General features: G+C 35.2%; 1 protein-coding gene across 4 annotated transcripts in view; it reads left to right on the forward strand.

Moving 5' to 3' along the window:
- AGO3 (argonaute RISC catalytic component 3) overlaps positions 1 to 20,159 on the forward strand; it is a 123,837-nt gene that overhangs the window by 65,829 nt on the left and 37,849 nt on the right. For all 4 annotated transcript variants that reach the window (XM_041738193.1, XM_041738194.1, XM_041738196.1 and 1 more), the window contains 6 exons: positions 11,022 to 11,156; positions 15,142 to 15,229; positions 15,358 to 15,505; positions 15,924 to 16,043; positions 18,850 to 18,972; positions 19,298 to 19,431. In XM_041738193.1, the coding sequence (XP_041594127.1) occupies positions 11,022 to 11,156; positions 15,142 to 15,229; positions 15,358 to 15,505; positions 15,924 to 16,043; positions 18,850 to 18,972; positions 19,298 to 19,431 (748 nt within the window). The remainder of the gene's footprint in view (positions 1 to 11,021; positions 11,157 to 15,141; positions 15,230 to 15,357; positions 15,506 to 15,923; positions 16,044 to 18,849; positions 18,973 to 19,297; positions 19,432 to 20,159) is intronic.

A 20,159-nucleotide genomic window follows, 5' to 3' on the forward strand; every position in this document is an offset into this window, starting at 1 on the left:
GTGGCTCAGTTGGTTGAGCATCCAACTCATGGTTTCAGCTTGGGTCACGATCTCTGGGTCCTGGGATCAAGCCCCACCTCAGGCTTTGCTCTCTGCAAGGAGTCTGGGGATTTCTTTCCCTCTACCTCTATACCACCTCCCCCACTCACACAGGAGTCTCTCTGTCTCTCTCTTCAGAATAGATGAATAAGGGATCCATGGTTGGCGCAGCGGTTTAGCGCCTGCCTTTGGCCCAGGGCTCGATCCTGGAGACCCGGGATCGAATCCCACATCGGGCTCCCGGTGCATGGAGCCTGCTTCTCCCTCTGCCTGTGTCTCTGCCTCTCTCTCTCTCTCTCTCTCTCTCTCTCTCTGACTATCATAAATAATAAAAATTTAAAAAAAATAAATGATCTATTATTCATCTTTTTTTTTAAATTTTTATTTATTTATGATAGGCACACAGTGAGAGAGAGAGAGGCAGAGACATAGGCAGAGGGAGAAGCAGGCTCCATGCACCGGGAGCCCGATGTGGGACTCGATCCCGGGTCTCCAGGATCGCGCCCTGGGCCAAAGGCAGGCGCCAAACTGCTGCGCCACCCAGGGATCCCAATAATAGATCATTTTAAAAAAAAAAGTCCATTCTCCCTAAATCGATCTATAGACTCAACATAGTCCCAATGGAAATCTCATCAGGTTTTTTAAAAATATTAAGTTGACAAACTGAGTCTTAAGATTTATATGAAAATACAAAGAACTTAGGATAACCAAGAACATTCTGAAGAAGCACAAAGTAGGAAGATTTATACTACCTGGTTTTAAAGATACACTGTAAAGCTATAGTAATCAAAACTGTGACATTGGGGTGAAAGACCTGTAAAATGAGTTATAGAATAGATTCAAATACTAAGATACTTGATCTTTTTTTTCTAAGATTCTTAATCTTACATTATCATAGGCTGAGAAGCAATTCGAATAGATATAAAAATAGACTCATTCATGTGGTTGATTGATAATTGACAGGGGACAATATAATTCAGTGAGGAAAGGATAGTTTTAAATCATGTTAGAATAACTGGATATGTGTATGAAAAAAATAAACATAACCCCTACTTCACACCATACCCAAATTCTAGATATATCACAGGCCAAAACCTAAAACTAAAGCTGGGAATTTGCTAAGAAAACAGGAAAAATATGCATGTCCTTGGAGTGAACAATTTCATGTCCTTGGAATGAAAACCTCTTCAGAACACTTAAGATGAAAAGGCAAGCAACTACTGGGAGAAAACATTTGCAAAACATATCTAAACAAAAGATTTGTATCCAGAATATATGAAAAACTTGTACTAGACAATTTTAAAAAGTGGTCAAAAAATCAGGGACTTTACAAAAGATGTGTGTGAATGGCAAGTAAGCACTTGAGAAGATGTTAAACATCATTGCTCATCTGAGAAATGCAAATAGCCACAATGAGATATCATTTCACACCCACTACATGGGCTAAATTAAAAAGACTGGCAATACCAATGTTGGCAAAGATGTGGAGCAACTGGAAATGGTAGGAGTGTAAATTATACAACCACTTGGAAAAATATTTTGTCATAGTGTTTTAAAGTTAAACATGCTCTTGCCTTATGACCCACCAGTTTTATTCCTAGGCCTTTCCCCAAGATAAATGAAAAAGGAGGTCATACCAAGGTTTGTGTGTGTGCACAAATCTTGGTATGACCTCCTTTGCATATATGCTTGTTCATAATACCTAGAAACTGGGATCCCTGGGTGGCGCAGCGGTTTGGCGCCTGCCTTTGGCCCAGGGCGCAATCCTGGAGACCCGGGATCGAATCCCACGTCGGGCTCCCGGTGCATGGAGCCTGCTTCTCCCTCTGCCTGTGTCTCTGCCTCTCTCTATCTCTCTGTGACTATCATAAATAAATAAAAATTAAAAAAAAATATTTTCATAATACCTAGAAACTGGAAATGACCCAAATCTCTAAAAAACAAGTGATTGGAGAAACAAATTATAATCTCATACAATGAAATACTACCTGGCAGTTAGAAAAATGTGCTGGAGCACCTGGGCAGCTCAGTTGGTTATGCATCTGACTCTTGATCTCAGCTCAGGTCTTGATCTCAGGGTCATAAATTCAAGCCTTGCATTGGGCTCCACACTGGACATGGAGCCTACTTTAAAAAAGAGAGAGAGCGAGAACTACTAATTTATGCAGCAATATGAATCGGAGTTAATTAACTAATCTCAACTAAGTAAAACAGGCAAAGGAAGCCAAACTTAAAATGATATATATAATTATATACATAATTCCATTTATGTAAAATTTTGGATCCAGTTAATCTATTATGAAAGGAATCTGAGGGATCCCTGGCTGGCGCAGCGGTTTGGCGCCTGCCTTTGGCCCAGGGCGCGATCCTGGAGACCTGGGATCGAATCCCACATCAGGCTCCCGGTGCATGGAGCCTGCTTCTCCCTCTGCCTGTGTCTCTGCTTCTCTCTCTCCCTCTCTGTGTGTGACTATCATAAATAAATTTAAAAAATTAAAAAAAAAAAAAAAAGAAAGGAATCTGATGCGTGTTTGCTAAGGGCAGATGTGGAAGGAACTGATTGCATAGAGGCAGGAAAGTACATTCTGGGGTGATGGAAAATTCTTTTGCAATTGGGGTGGTAATAGCATAAATGTATACATATTCAAAATCATTGAACTTTATACTTAAGGTGTATTTTATTATATGTAAGGCTGAAAATCCTTTTTTAAAAGGAAGGTATTCCTATATAAACCACAGAAAGACTAAAATTCAAGTCTCACAGTACTGACAGTGAGACTTGAGCACAAAAATCACATACACTACCTATGAGAGGGTCAGTTATTAAAACCACTTTGAAAGAATTTGGCCTTGTCTAGGAAAATTAGAGATACATATCCTTCATGACTCAGCAATTTTACTTCGAGCCTTTTCTACTAGAGAAATTACATGTATATGTGCATCAAAAAAGACCACAATTACAGGAATGTTCATGATATTCTAGTAACTAAGGAAAGTACTAACACCAATGTCCAATGTTAGAATAGTAAACTGTGTGTGTGTGTGTAGTTTATATAGTAAATATAAATAAATAATATATATGTATGTGTGTGTATATATATATATATATAAAAGCAAGCACCTGGGTGGCTTAGTTGGTTAAGTGTTTGCCTGCAGCTCGGGTCATGATCTTAGGGTCCTAGAATCAAGTCCCGCATCGGGCTCCCCGCTCAGCGGGGAGTCTGTTTCTCCCCTGCTTGTTCCTTCTCTCCCCTCTGTTAAAAAAATCTAATTTATTTATTTATTTATTTATTTTTTTAGAGCAGTGAGAGACAGAATCACAAGCAGGTTCCATGCCCAGCACAGAGGCTCAATATCACAACCCTGAGATCATGATCTGAGCCGAAATCCAGAGTCAGACACTCAACCAGCTGAGGCACACAGACACCCCAGTAAACTAGATTTCTTTACCAGAGTGTTAGAGAAGTGGAAATGAAGAAACTATTTACATTTAAAATCAATGAGCTAGGGGTTCCCTGGGTGGCGCAGCGGTTTGGCGCCTGCCTTTGGCCCAGGGCGCGATCCTGGAGACCCGGGATCGAATCCCACATCAGGCTCCCAGTGCATGGAGCCTGCTTCTCCCTCTGCCTGTGTCTCTGCCTCTCTCTCTCTCTCTGTGACTATCATAAATAAATTTAAAAAAAAATTTAAAAAAAAAAAAAAACTTTAAAATCAATGAGCTAGAGACAGTTCTTAGCAACAGTTTCAAAAGACTACATGCTTTATATTTCCAGTTGCATAAAGTTCAAGAACTAAGATAACCAAACTATTTAGGAATCTGTAGTTATGTTCTGAATTTAAAGAAAAGGAGATGATTACCATGAAACCAGGACTTTGGTTACCTTTAAAGGAAACAGGAAGTTAAGGACTGGGAAGGGGCTAGAGAAGAGATTTCTAGAATATTGGCAATATTTAGTTGTTGATCCACTGCTGGTTTTGTAGATACTTACTGTATAATACTTTAAGTGACACATTCGTGTTTTATATACTTTACTAAATATGTGATACATTATATTAAAAATAGAAAAAATAAAACAATTCTTTAATCTGTCAATATCTCCTGAGTGCTCTGTTAATAATATTTTGGTAGGTGATAATAGGGAATACAAGGATGTTTAATGTGGTGTCTCTTAAGTGCTTACTAATTATAAACCATATAACCATAAAAAGGCACTATGTAATGAGTAGTCTTAAATTCTTATCTCCTACTTTCAGAGCCATGGGAGTAAGCCTGTAAAATTGAGGCAGATAACATCCATACCATGGAACCTCTTAGGAGGTTGTAGGTGTACATTAAAAAATAATTGTGATTATGTTTTTACCAGCACCAATATTATTTACTGCTCTACCTTGTACTGTTCATTTGGACGTGGACTCATTTGGTATTCTTAGTTATTTTAAATACGGCAAATATTTGTTTTTCATATCTGTTATTTTCTGGCTTTGGAAATGGTAAAACATAAACTTAATTTTTTTTTAAGATTTTATTTATTTATTCATGAAAGACACAGGCAAAGAAATAGGCAGAGGGAGAAGCAGGCTCCCCATTGGGAGCCTGATATGGGACTAATCCCCAGACCCCAGGATCACGACCTGAGCCAAAGGCAGATGCTCAACCACTGAGCAAGACTTCCCCAAACTTAAGAATTCTAATCCCTTCTTCATGGAACATTCTCCCATAAAATCTCTTCAAGGAGTTAGTTTACATTAACAAAATGGTTTTGCCTAGAATTAAGACAAATCTATCAGTGAACAAGTGACATGAGTAGACAGTTCTTCAAAAATGAGAACAGAATGGGATGACTGGGTGGCTCAGCGGTTGAGTGTCTGCCTTTGGCTCAGGACAGGATCCCGGGATCGAGTCCCACATTGGGCTTCTACAGAGAGCCTGCTCCCTCTTCATGTATCTCTGCCTCTCTCTCTCTCTGTGTCTCTTCATGAATACATAAATAAAGTCTTTAAAAAAAAAAAAAAGTGAGAACAGAAAGAAGCTCTATTGAGTTTCTATCATGTTCTGGGTACAAGTAGGTACTTTGCATTGAATCTCTACCCTAATGCTGTGAGTAGTAGGTATTCTTCTAATTTTACAGATGAACAAATAGATGTTCAGAGAAATAATAATTAGTAAGTGTTGGACCTAGGATCAAAATCTGTGTCTATTTTATATTATAGCCTATCCTTTTTTCATTATTCTAAAATACGAAAATGAACTTAGTTAAAAAAACAAACATGCAACGAACAGTAAAAAAATTAAAGGATGCATTTCCAACAACAAAAATTTTTATTATTTATTAATCTATTAAAAGATACAGGAGAATTGTAGAGTATATTATAAACCCTTAATGAAATTTAAATGGCCTTAATAAATTCAGAGATCTGTGTTGATGAATTAAAAGTATCCCACTGGTATTCTCAACATAGTCTCTTTTTTGTGGTTTTTTTTTTTCTGTATTTATAAATTGCACATATTTAGATCCTGGCAATCTAAGTAGTAGATAATATCTCCTTTTCCATCAAAGTCCTCTCAGTAGCATCTGTATTTTATTCCTCAATTTTATTTATTACCTGCCTAATCAGTTTTAATTGTATACATATATTCTAAATTTATCCATTCTACTAATGGATATCTTGGTTGTTTCGTTTTCTTTTTCTGTTAAGAAAAAACACTTACTCATGCCTTCTTTTGCAGATAGGGAATTTCTTTCTAGAGTGTATTTCAATATAGTGAAACTGCTAGATTGAAAACTAAGCATATTTGAGATTTGCTGTATGAACTGTTTGCTCCCCTAATTAATTGTATCAATATATGCCTACAATCTATACAAGAACTTTCATTCTTCCATTGGCTTGTTGTCAGTGTGTATTCTGGGTCTTGAATGATGTAAAATGATAAGTCAGTATTGTTACGTGTATTTCCTTAATAACATATAAGAGAATTCCTGAAAATTTATAGGTTTTGACATTTAGGTTTCTCTTTTATGAAATGCCAGCTGATATCATTTGCCACTTTTATTGTTTTATCTTGATTTGTAGGAACTCATTACATATTCTGGATAGTAATTATTTGTTACAGGTGTTACACATGTCCTCTACTAATCTATAGCCTGGGGATTTGATTGGTTTTTGTTTTGTTTTACTTTGTATGTTTCTTCCAGTTTTCTTTCGTAGTTTTTTTTCTTAAAATTTTACTCATTTATAGTTTGTGTATTTTAAGAAATTGTTATAGTTTCAATAGTTTGTAGTTTTTGTTTTTTTTTTTAAGATTTTGTTTATTTAGTCATGAGAGACACAGAGAAAGAGAGACCTAGGCAGAGTGTGGGACTCTATCCCAGGACCCCAGGATCAGGACCTGAGCCAAAGGCTCAACCACTGAACCACCAAGGCATCCCTGGTTTGTAGTTTTTGTATCTTGTTTTAGGTAAGAAATCCATCCTTACCTCCAGGATCATAAAGATATTCTATAAGTTTTTCTAAATGTTTATTTTTCTTTTTATATTTAATTTTCTCAACAGGAATTTCTTTTTGTATATATACAAAAAATTTCTTTTTGTATATATATTTACTATATATAGTGTATATAGTAGGCTCTCAAGTCTCTTCTGCTGGTCTGTGTTCTATCCTCACAGTGTCTTGACTTGAGTGGGATTCTAACAAATCTTGATGAATGATAGAGCAGACCTTAGTCTTAAAAATTGCCTTGGCTGTTCTTGTTTTGTTGCCTTATGTTGTTAATTTTAGAATTTTCTTTTTAATTTCCAGAAGTCAAGGGGGCTATATCCTGTCAGTATTTTGATTGAAATTGCTTTAAATCTACAGATTAATTTAGGAATAATTTACATGAATAGAGTATATTATGACATTTTTTAAATCTTAGGAAATATCTTCCAATAGTAAGGATACCTATTACTTCTATAGGTCTTATACATACCTTGTTTGGATTCCATCCCAAGTCCTTCTGTTTTTTGTTGTAATTGTGACTTGTATTTTTTTGTTACATTTTTTTTTTTTAATTTTTATTTATTTATGATAGTCACAGAGAGAGAGAGAGAGAGGCAGAGACACAGGCAGAGGGAGAAGCAGGCTCCATGCACCGGGAGGCCGACGTGGGATTCGATCCCGGGTCTCCAGGATCGCGCCCTGGGCCAAAGGCAGGCGCTAAACCGCTGCGCCACCCAGGGATCCCTTTTTTGTTACATTTTAAGTTGTTTGCCAGTATTTACAAGAATGTCATTTATTTTTATATATTGATCTTAAGTAGCAACCTTGCTGAATTCTCATTCTCTAATTTATCTATAGATTTTATTGGATTTTCTGTGTAGATAGTCATATATTGTGAAGAATAATAATTTTCCTGTTCCAGTCTTTTTACCTTTTACTTCTCTAACTTATATTACTGCGCTAGCTAGAACTTCCTAATAAATGAAGTTGAACTTACCATAGATTTTTGATAGATAACTTTTATCAAATTAAGGAAATTCTTTTTTGATCCTGATACAGTTTGAGTATTAGCTATGGTGCTGAATTTTATTTACTGCCTTTTAGGGACCATCATCTGTAGATATAATTGTATGCTTATTTCCTTAATTACACCACAATGGTATGTTTTGTTAACATATTTTTTTAAATGTCAAACATAAACATTTCTTTTCAATTAAAATTAGCTTATTTTTGAAAAAGCAAGAATGAATAAAATGCATATACATGTAGGTTTATAAAATGTTAAGGATTTGATGGAGAGAAGCAGAACTTTGCTTATTGAAGTTTGCTCCTAATTCAGCTGTAATCACTGATTTCAACTCATTTTTTGTTGGAACTTTTTTTTTAACTAACTTTAATTTTCATCTGAATTGCCCAGATGAAAAACAGTAAAGATGATAAACAATAAAATGATTAGAAACACAGTGGTATAAACAGTAAGGAAAAATAATTGAAGAATGTTAAAAAAGATAAATAATGTTTGTTTTAGTAGTTACAGTTCAGTGATGTAAGACATATTAGTTGTTTTGTTTTGTTTTGTTTTTACATACTAGTTGGGAATGCTAGTATACCAATCCAGTGAAGAAAATTTACCTGTAGGGTTAAAGGAAAGGCAAAGAAGCATGTTACTTACCACATATTTATTTACCTTTACCTATTTACTTTTAAAAAATTAACCCAGAAGCAGTATGTGCTTATTTGATATGCATCCTCTCAGCTTTTTTTACTACACAGAAATAGTCTCACATTTTTAATAGAATAACATGATGTATACTTTTTTTTTTTTTAAGATTTATTTGTTTGTGAGAGAGAAAGAGAGCACACAGTGGGGAGGGGCAGAGAGAGAGAGAAGCTCAAACAGACTCCACTGCTGAGCTTGGAGCCTGAGAAAGGACTTGATCTCATGACCTGAGCCAAAACTTAAGAGGCAGACTGACTGTCAGATAAGTACTGTGCTCTAACCGATTGTGCCACTGGAGCTCCATGTCAAACTGAACCACCCAGGTGCCCCTAATACATACATATTTGAAAGTACTATGGATTCAAATAAGAGATCTAGAATGCTAATACAATTTGGGGTGCCTGGCTGGGTCAGTTGGAAGAACATGCAACTCTTGATCCCAGGGTGTTGAGTTCAAACCCCACTTTGGGTATAAAGATTATATGAGGACATCTCTTAGAAAATTTTCTATAATATTAAAAAGCAATGTGGGACGCCTGAGTGGCTCAATGGTTGAGCCCAGAGTCCTGGGATCAAGTTCTGAATCTGACTCCCTGCATGGAGCCTGCTTCTCTCCCTCTGCCTGTTTCTCTCTCTCTTTCTCTGTGTCTCTCATGAATAAATAAATCTTTTTTATAAATAAACATCAACTTAATCCATCATTAGGAACATGAAGTATATCCATGTAATAAGATATAGTGTAGCTGTGAAAGAGAATGATATGGTTCCATATATGTGTGTGTGTGTGGATAGATAGATAGATAGATCTATAAGATCTATAATGAGAAAAAAAGATCAAAGCCCATAATAGTGCTTCTCATGTTTTACCATTTGTGTTCTTTTTTATTAAGAGCAAAAGATACTCAATTATCAGGCATCAATACTGTGGAATAATATGAAGCCATTAAAAAGAATGTACCAACATGGAAAGATCTCTAAGACATACTGTTAATTTAAAAAACAATAAAACAAGTCACGGAACGTTTATTATCTGATCTCATGTAAAAAAAAAAAAAGTTGCATGGGGGCGCCTGTCTCGCTCAGTCACAGAGCATGCAACTTGATCTCCGGTTGTGAATTCAAGCCTCATATTGAGTGGAGAACTTCCTTAATTAAAAAAAAAAAAATAGCATGTACATTCTTATCTTTGTAAGTGCATATCAAAATATCAGGAAAAAAAAACAAAATAGCAGGATATATACATACCTAACTAATAATGATTTTTTTTTTTAAGATTTTACTTATTTATTTGAGAGAATGCACCTGCATTAGCTAGGGGAGGGACAGAGGCAGAGGATCTCAAGCAGATGGTGCACTGAGCGCTGAGCAGATGCAAGGCTCCATCTCACAACCTGGACGTCATGAGCAGGAACCAAGAGTTGGTCACTTAACCAACTAAGTCACCCAGACACCCCATGATGATGGTTATTTCTTTCTTTTTTTTTTTTTAAGATTTTATTTATTCATGAAAGATACAGAGAGAGGCAGAGACATAGGCAGAAGGAGAAGCAGACTCCCTGTGGGGAGCCTGATGCGGGACTCAGTCCCAGGACCCCAGTATCACACCCCAAGCCAAAGCCAGACACTCAACCACTGAGCCACCCAGGTGCCTCCATAATGGTTATTTCTTAAAGATACTTGAAGAGGGGTGGAAGTCGAGTTGGAAGGAAATCTTTATTCTATACATCGATATTTGAATTTTCTGTGATGAGACATCATTCATATATATTCTGTAATAAAGGAAAAAGTAATAAGTCATCAGTATAATAAATGAAGATACAAAATTAAAAAGAAGAAAATAAAAAATATCCATAGTAGCCTCACCACCCACACATATCCTGAGATAACTACTATTAAAGCCTTGATAAACATCCTCCCAGAGGTGAGGGATGTTTTGTGGAGGACATTTAATCCTTAAATCAAGGAGATGGAAAGAAAACACCATGTAAAATGTTTATACTTAGCTCAGCAGACAATAGAGATGTTTTTTAAGCAGAAAAATAAAATGATAGTGTGTAGCTAACTTCTTACTGGTTTTGATTTTGCTTTTCATTGTATCCTCAGTGCCTTTATAGCACCTATTAGCCCCCAGTAAGTATGTGTTAAATGAGTGATGGTTAACAGGTTAACCATTGGTGAAGCTCTTCCAGTTCTGAAGCCCAGGATTGAGAAATCATGGTGGTTGACTATCAGAACTACCAGCTGTAACTGGATGACATTGGGCAAATACTCTTCACTTACTACTTCCTATAGTTTGGATTAACACCAATTACCTGTAATACCACTGTCTTCTCCCCCCCCCCCCCCCCCCCCCCCCCCACTGTCTTAGATCTGTTACAAGACAGGGAAAGCATTCACTAGGATAGATTAACAGGCCAGGGTGGCATAGAAAGCTTTAAGAAATGATACCTTATCTTTTCATCTTAAGGGGCTCTGGCATATGTCCCTTTCAGGTCTTGTCTGATACCCAGAACACTTCTCTGTACATGTAGTAGAGAATGGTATTAGTTGCCCATGAAGAAAGCTAGATTATAAAAACTGTAGAATTTGGCTTTTCTCTTCTCATGCCTGTCTTCCACTAAGACACCCATGCAATTGAAACTACTCAATTCAGAAATGGTATTTTATATATACATAAGTATACATAAAGGATAAATATAACTCTGTAATTAATTATGGAAACTGAACACAAATTTCTGAATCCGTTTTATGGAAACATTCATACTATTTGTGTTTTTCTTTTTAGTTTCTGCCACTGCCTTCTATAAAGCACAACCTGTAATTCAGTTCATGTGTGAAGTTCTTGACATTCATAATATTGATGAGCAACCAAGACCTCTGACTGATTCTCATCGGGTAAAATTCACCAAAGAGATAAAAGGTGAATTAATTAGCATTTGGAACAACTTAACTTTAAAATGCATGAATATAACAAGCTCTTATTGAAAAAAAAATTTAAGTGTATTCATGTAACATCATCTGTGAAAATATAGATTATAAAATGTTACATTAAATTCATTACCATTACATCTTAGTGTTTGAATGAAAGGTCAAGTAATGAAATTAATACTGATACCAGCTAATTTTTCATTAATACTTTATATTAGTAGCTAAAGGTATAAGAAGAGTGTCTCATGGGAAAATGCTTCTATAATACCATTAAAAGTAGGAAACTTACTCCAAAAAAATTATTATATCAGAACTGGAGTCATTATTTTAGAATATGTTAAAATAATGACTTCCTTATTTTTCTGAAATAATAGAATATTTTATTCCTTTGAAACTTTATGGAAAAAAAAAGAAACTTTATGGACACGGGGCTAGCCTGTTTCATGTGTTATTTTAGAGCTGGAACTTCGTTATTTTGTGTACATAATATAGTTGATCATTGATCTTGCATATTTTAGTAGCTGAAATCTCTACAGTGGTGTTGCATCCTATGTATATTTTACTAATATAAATTCATCTCTACATGGTCTTCTAGAAAGAAAAAATAATTTTAATAGTGATATAAAATTTGTGTTTATTTCATCTTTAAGTGTAGATTTCTATATACATTTAAATATACATGTATACTTTCATATGCAAACCCATAAACACTGTACTTTATCAGTAATTAAAGGAATTTTTCAAGAGTAATTTTGATTTTGTGATATTCTTACCTTAATCACAACTTAGAACCTAATCCTCAAGTAAGATGTGACTCCACTGTAGTTTTTTATTATTTAGTCATGATGAAAAATTAGATATTCTCTCATTAGAATGAGTAGTATAAATTCTATTATATTAAGTATTAAATTATCAGAAATAGTTATTTTTTTATTTTAAGATTTTAACTGTTGCAGATAATTTTCAGCTTCTGGTTTGAATGACATTCAGTTCCCCAAATCAGTTAGAATAGCCCAGTGCATCCGGCTTGCTCCAGTAATCATTCATTCTTTGCCATTCAATACCCAGGAGAGAGAGAGTCATTGTAATAAAACATTAAAAGGAAAATCCTTCCTGCTTTGAAAATGAGCATCCATTTATCTCAAGTTATTTAAATGCCACAATAATGAAGTATTACATATTAGTGTATTGCAACCATACCATTGTCCTTTCATAATCTGTATTAACTGCACAGTTAGCATTGTCGAGAGGTTAGTGCATTACCCACCATTAATGTGTGATCATCAAAATGCCATGGTTTCCAGTGGAGTTGCTGCTTAGTTACCACCTCTGATATCATGAAGTCACTTACATTATTTTGCGGTAACTATGCAATCAACTCATATCACCACTCTATCACAGAAAATACAAGATGTACAGAACAAGGATGAAACTGCTGCCCGAAGAGCATGGACTCGATCTTAACTTCAACTGCTCAGGGGCCCAAAGAAATGACTGAAAAAATGACTAGAAAGCATTATAAAGTTGATGTTATAGTGAAGGTAAAGCCAAATTTATAGGTTAAATATTTGATTTATTAAAGCCAAAAATTTTTTTGGTTGGATGGAGGGTTTCGGGAGGGACCTGGGCAGAGAAATATCTAGTCCATTTTTTAAAATTTAAACTTTTTGCTAAGCCCTGGGTTGGGTCAAATCCTTAGGCACCTATGACCCTAGATTTGGGGTAGAAAAATCTGAGTTGGATCTGACTGAACAACTGATGGGTTTTTTTTCCTCCATTCAAAGTCAGAAAGGCTTGGTTGACTTTTTTGGGGGTGTTTTTGTTTTGTTTTATAAAAGAGTTCTTTAATATATATCATGTAATCCTACCATGGAAATTCAGGAAAAACAGTTATGTGTTCTGTGCTATATATTTGGGCTTAATTTTTAGCTAGCATAAGATATTTAATGATACCTGTTAAATAGTGATACAAATTATGCTATAATAAATAGATTCCCTTAGTTCATTCATTTGGTTCCAGTTAAACTTTTATCTTAATATTTAATAATAACTTTAGGGTGATTCCTCTGTATAGTTATTCATCATGGTTAAACAGAAATATTGGGGAAAGTGTATGGTAAAACTATCATAAGTTTATAAAAGAACCAATTTATTTTTGGTAAAAACTTATTTAGGCTATTAGAATCTTAATAATAGCTTCTTTAATTCAGAGGAAGAATTGGAAACAAATTGCTAAGTGGTATAGATAACAGAAAAAAATTCTAAAACATAATATTTCTGAACATAATTTTTACAGCCTTTTATTGCTTCTATAATATGTTCTAGTCTCCTTTATAATACAGAGGCAATTACTAATAAAAACTAGTTATCACTGATTAATCAGGAGTACCTATAAAGAAAAATCCGTACCAATCTGGTACAGTGACACTATGTTCATTTAACATCTTAATTTGAACTGATATATCAGAAGAAAATATTACTATAAATGAACTTTGTGTTTGGCACTCCAGTTAGTAATTAGATAAGAAAATAAGTTACACTGTCGCAGGGTTTCTCTCAGCCTTCCCACTATTGATATTTTGGGCTGGGTGATTCTTTGTTATGGCCTGGGGTGGGAGGTTGTGCTGTCCCATGCATTGTAGGATATTTAGTACCATCCCTGGATCCAAGAATCCCTAAACCTAGCATCCATTAGATGGATGCCCCCGGTCATGACAATTAAAAATGTCTTCAGACGTTACCAAATGTTCCTTGGAGGGGAAAATTGCCTGTGGTTGAGAACCACTGCACAATAGGAATCACAAATATAACAAGGAAATAATGCAAAAGTAATAACCATAAATACTATCAGGAAACTAAAAGTTGTCCTTCATCTACTCCTTTGGAGCCCTGGCCATAGTAATGGAGTTGCTTATCTAAAAGCCCACCATATGTTTGTTAACTCTTTTCTAGGTAGCTCCAAGATTGCACTGGGAAATACAGTAGCACTAGCCACATGTAGCTATTTAAATTAATTCCATAAATTTTCACATTCTTAGTCACATTAGCCACACTTAATGTTCTCCATAACATATATTGCTAGTGATCACATATTAGCATAGATGTAGAACATTCCATCATCTCAGAAAGTTCTATTGGACAGCACTGCTTAAGAAATCCCACAGAATTTAACCAGTAGTTTAAAAAACCATTGCTTCACTTTCTAAAGCAGGCTTGGGATCTTCAAACTCCTGCGGTCCACAGATGGACTGCAAGGGCCAGGAACATCTAAAATCATATGCTAAATTATGTGTATATGTAATTTTCTGGGTGTTTATTGCTTTCCTCAGATTCTCAAAGGGGTCAGTGATTCCATAAGAATGTAGGGATCCCCTGCCCTAAGAATTTTTTTGGTTGCATTTAAGTTCTGATAGTCAGTAGTAAGAGAGAGCTGTCTTATAGTTCAACTAAAACTTACTCTGCTTCTGTTAAAAGGGCCTGGAATTTTTTTTCTTCCTGCTTTGAAAATCTTTGAAGGACTTCCTTCTTGAGATTCATGAAAATCTAATCTTCAGTCACTATGTGATGACTGGGCTATTCAAATATCACATACTTTGAAAATTAGAGTATGTTGAGAATTATTAAACTCCTTTCTCAATCCTCCTTCCCTGTCCCAGCATAAATACCTAGATTTATGATAGACAGATTTTTTTAATTAATGCAGAACTTTGCCCCCTGTTCTATAGGCTTTGCAATTTTATGATTCTGTTTTTTAATGTGTAGAGCCTGATAGGATAGGGAAAATGTTTGGAGTTAGATCTATCATGATTGTAATCCTTACTAGCAACGTTATATATAAAATCTTTTATTAATATAACATTACCTGCATCACAGATTTTCTGTCTGTTTAGAATTTGAGTTTGTATACTAACGAACAGGCTTTATAAATATTTGAAATGTGACAGTTTTATAACCTCAGTTTTTCTTTTTGGGAACAGGTCTGAAGGTTGAAGTGACTCATTGTGGAACAATGAGACGGAAATACCGCGTTTGTAATGTAACAAGAAGGCCTGCCAGTCATCAAACGTAAGAAAAGCTGGTGTTTGTCAGAGCAGAGATGATGTGAGGCAGCTTGCTCTAGTTAGTGTGGACTGGGAGTTTTGCTCACCATCCTGAGATGAGAGTTGTTAATACGTACTTTTTTTTTTTTCCAGCTTTCCTTTACAGTTGGAAAACGGGCAAACTGTGGAGAGAACAGTAGCACAGTATTTCAGAGAAAAGTATACTCTTCAGCTCAAGTACCCACACCTTCCTTGTCTGCAAGTGGGGCAGGAACAGAAACATACCTACCTGCCGCTAGAAGTAATGTGTTTAGGCTGTTTCTTAATATCCTCTTGTTCATCATTCTTTTGGGTTTTTTATGGCATATAACTTACTTTACGTTCTCACATTTATTTTGGAGATTGAACTTTTATTTTATTTTATTTTAAATTTTTCATAATGAAATAATTTGGAAATTTTCATCCATAATCCTATCACTCTAAAGTAACCACTGTCAACATTTTGGTACACCTCTTTTCTTTTTTTTTTTTTATCCAGTGTACTTTTCACCCTGTGATAATCATAGTATAAAGGAGTATTGTTTACTACTTTTTTACTTGCATGATATTAAAAAGAAGCAGTTTAGTGAAGTAGGTTTTAAAATTTTAATTTTTTTTTGTAATTGGCAATGAGACTTAAAGATATATGCATGTAGTACAAAACTTTTTTCTGTTTGTAGGTCTGTAATATCGTGGCAGGGCAACGATGTATCAAGAAGCTAACGGACAATCAGACTTCCACTATGATCAAAGCAACAGCAAGATCTGCACCAGATAGACAAGAGGAAATTAGCAGATTGGTTAGTACTTGACCCTAGAAATGGGAATTAAAAACGTGTTAGGATGAGCTACTACTAAGGGCCATGTCCTTATCAGCTCATACTTTATTACCATTTCACAGACTCAGAATTAAAAGGAATAATGGAAGAAGTCATCCAGTGGTGTTCTACGGGTGAACCTTAATGGATTCTGTGAGAAGGATTAGATCCTTCTAATTTAAACCGAAGCTCTTTAATTAGATCTAGAACAGATGCTCTCAGAACCAATGTCTCAGTTTAGTGAACTGGCAGTTTATTACCCCTGCCTTAAAGAGAAAGGGAAAAGGAAGAAAAGTCAATGTATTATGACAAATTAAGACTAGTGAGTCTTAACCCTCAGTACGATTGCTTAGCCCCCAGTTTCAGACTGGTGATTGTATAGGATGAATAAAGATATATGAGACTGTTCCAAACATGTAGGATCTCTATGCTTTGTCATTGTTCTAAATGGATAGGAAGACTGTCAGTACCACTTTATAAAACTGATAGAATAAAGCAAAATGAAAAGAGGCACCTTGATCTTATCTTAGTCTCTTTTTGAATACCATTTTTTTTAACATTTTATTTATTTATTTATGAGAGAGACAGAGAGAGGCAGAGACACAGGCAGAGGGAGAAGCAGGCTCCCCACAAAAGAGCCTGATGGGGATTTGATCCCAGGACCCCGGGGTCATGCCCTCTGCCAAAGGCAGATGCTCAACTGCTGAGCCACCCAGGCGCCCCTTGAATACCATTTAAATTGTGTGAATGAAGAGAAAGAAGTCTAGAAATAGGAATATTATTTGGGTAGTAGTGAAGACTGTTATAAAGGGGTTATAGAACTGGCCCTTTTATTTTCTAAGCCAGTTAGAGGGAAAAGGAGCCTTTTTCCTGTATGATTTTATAAAGAGTAAAAAAAGGTTATTACATGATATTTAATTAGGAGAATATGGGTTGGTTTTCTTTATGGATTTTTTTCTGATCTATGATGACAGGATTTTAAAACCTTTAAGAGGCTAACCCTCTCACTATCTCTAGATAAAATCTCCATAACTACTTCTAACTCATTTATGAGAGTTTGTCTATCCAAAGAGAAAATATCGTACTGTGGTTAAAAGCACAGGCTTTGGAATCTAACAGCTCTGGGTCCAAAGTCTGTCTTTTTCACTTACTTACTGTTACTGTTACTACAATTATAGCATCCAGAACACTAGTGTCATGATTGATAGTAGGAACTCTAGAATCAGAACATACGTGGTTTCAGATTCTCTGTCACTTGCTTGGCTAGATAGTTTTAAGCCAGTCATTTAAGTTTACTAAGCTTTAGATTTATCCTCTGTAAAGATTATAAAGATCTCCTTTTATAGTTTAAGGTTATTGTGGAAATTAATTATAAAACTTAACACCAAGCACATCATGCAGCACATTTTTATACTATAGTAGTTATTCTTTGTAACCGTACTATGACTATATACACTGGAAATGAATGGCATTTAAGCTTGAGGAAGTATTAGTGCCTAACTTAGAAAACAACCGTTCTTGCTTATTGTGGGAAGATTGTTTTTACATATTTAGATTATATTAGGTATTTTTTTAATGAATTGTTAAACACTTGAACACCACCTTCATTTTGTAACCTTGTTTGACTTTTATCCTGAGATTAAGTAAATATGTTTTTGAAAAACACAGTTACTATATAGCATGCTATAAACATAAATTATATTCTGAGGTCCAGGTCTATACTGAATTAAGTTCTTTTTATAAAAAAAAAAGATTTTATTTATTTACTCCTGAGACACAGAGAAAGAGAGAGGCAGAGGGAGAAGCAGGCTTCCCGAAGCAAGGAGCCTGATGTGGGACTTGACCCCAGATCCTGGGATCACACCCTGAGCCGAAGGTAGATGTTCAACCGCTGAGCCACCCAGACATCCCTGAATTAAATTCTTTATCAACCAGTATTGCAGTGTATGTTAACTAACAAAATTTAAATTAAAAAAAAAAGTCTTGGGGCACCTGGGTAGCTCAGTTGATTAAGCATCTGCCTTCAGCTTAGGTCAGTCATGATCCCAGAGTCTTGGGATCAAGCCCCACATTGGGCTCGCTGCTCAGCAGCAAGTCTGCTTCTCTCCCTGTGATCTCTCTGACTCTCACTCTCTGTCAAATAAATAAAATCTTAAAAGAAAAATAAAAAATAAATTCTTTATCTTTGTATCTATAGATATATTATGTAAAAATTATCATCTATATCATATTTGCTTTCTTATCTGTCTCAATGTATCACATTAAGTAAATTTCATAATATGCTACTTTTTATTTGAAAATATTCAAATAATTTTATGTAAGTTGTAAATCAAGGAATTAGGAGAAAAAAGCCTTACAATCATCAATATTTGCCATCAAACTCTGTGTAAAATAAATTTTAATAATATATATCTGGATCTTCTAAAACTTAACATTTTTTAGGCAGGAATCTCTTTCTCTTGTAATCTCCAGACCACCCTCTCCAAAATGTATTAGGTTTTATCATATAAAATTGGCATCTTCACAGCTTGTAAATAGTCGAAGTTTCTTATTATTCAACCTAATACATTCAAATTTTTATAAATTACCAGGAGGTTCACAGACTTCTTATAGTCCATTCATGATCTGTGGTCCCAGGTTAAGATCCCCTGCCCTATGATTAGGGCATCATTGACTAGATCCAAAACATTGTGGGCACAGTGTAAAGAAAAGAAAACAGAGGTTTCTAATAAATGAAGCAGGAACTTGGTGGGAAATTCTGAAAATAACTACAGATTTTTTCTGTTAGGTAAGAAGTGCAAATTATGAAACAGATCCATTTGTTCAAGAGTTTCAATTTAAAGTTCGGGATGAAATGGCCCATGTAACCGGACGTGTACTTCCAGCACCTATGCTACAGTATGGAGGACGGGTAAAACCTCTTGGTAGTTTTTTAATTATAAACATACAGTTTCTGTTTACAGAGAGAAGAGCATCCTAGCCAAGTCTGAGATTGCAAAAGTGATTTTTTTTTTCCTCCAGAAGTACTTTTTTGTTTCAAGGTATCTTTGCTTGAATTTAGAATTTTTGGTCTATATGATAAAACAACATATAAGTAATACTGATTTAGAGCAGCTTATTACATGTAGAATATAAGATATATATTAATTCAGCAATTTAAAATGGTTTTCAACTCAGTGAAATAAATTGTTAAGTGTTTCTTTTTTGCCTTATTTCCCTTTCTCCTTTTTCTGTAGAATCGGACAGTAGCAACACCAAGCCATGGAGTATGGGACATGCGGGGGAAGCAGTTTCACACAGGAGTTGAGATAAAAATGTGGGCTATAGCTTGCTTTGCCACACAGAGGCAGTGCAGAGAAGAAATACTGAAGTAAGGCATGTCGTTAGTTTGCTTTGGGGAACTTTGTGTATTTAAATTTTGTTTCAATTTTAAACTCCTCAGTCAATGTTCTAACCAGTTTGCCTCAATATGGCATATATTTAATCACTGAATCTTTGAAAATGTTTCTTCCCCATAGTTGAATGGAGATATTCTTATTCCTTAGTAAAGTCATTGATTCATTCTTTCAGGCACCCTAACAGTCTGGCTTATGTAGTATGAGGGCATCATTGGCTTTTGATGGCAAATAGGTTAGGTTTAATTCCCAGCCTTGCCACTGCGTAGTGTTATTACCATAAATAACTTATTTCATTTCATTATGCTTCAGTTTTCACCTTTTTAGAAATAAAAATACCTATCTCTTGGATGAGGATTAAGGAAGATCCTTATTTCTCAATTGAGCTCCCTGAAAGAGTGACTTAACTCCTCATTTTCACTTTTTGCTTTCAAAAATTTGGCCTTCATCTCCACCACTTTCTCTGTTCCCCAGATTCTTTTCCTCAGCATGTAAGTACTCAATAATCTTCTGTTCAAATTTAAAACAAAAAATTTGTCAGTTTTCAATTTACCTAACTTTTTCCAGGCTTCTATTTTCTCACCCTTCTTGAAATCCTAGTCCCTACAGAAACTGTTTCTGGAAGATCTCCAACATCTTTGTGCTTATCAATTCTAATGGTCTTTCCTCAGCCGTTATTTTTCTCAAAATTTGTGCAGCATTA

This window comes from Vulpes lagopus, chromosome 23 (assembly GCF_018345385.1).
Source record: "Vulpes lagopus strain Blue_001 chromosome 23, ASM1834538v1, whole genome shotgun sequence".
Taxonomy (NCBI): domain Eukaryota; kingdom Metazoa; phylum Chordata; class Mammalia; order Carnivora; family Canidae; genus Vulpes; species Vulpes lagopus.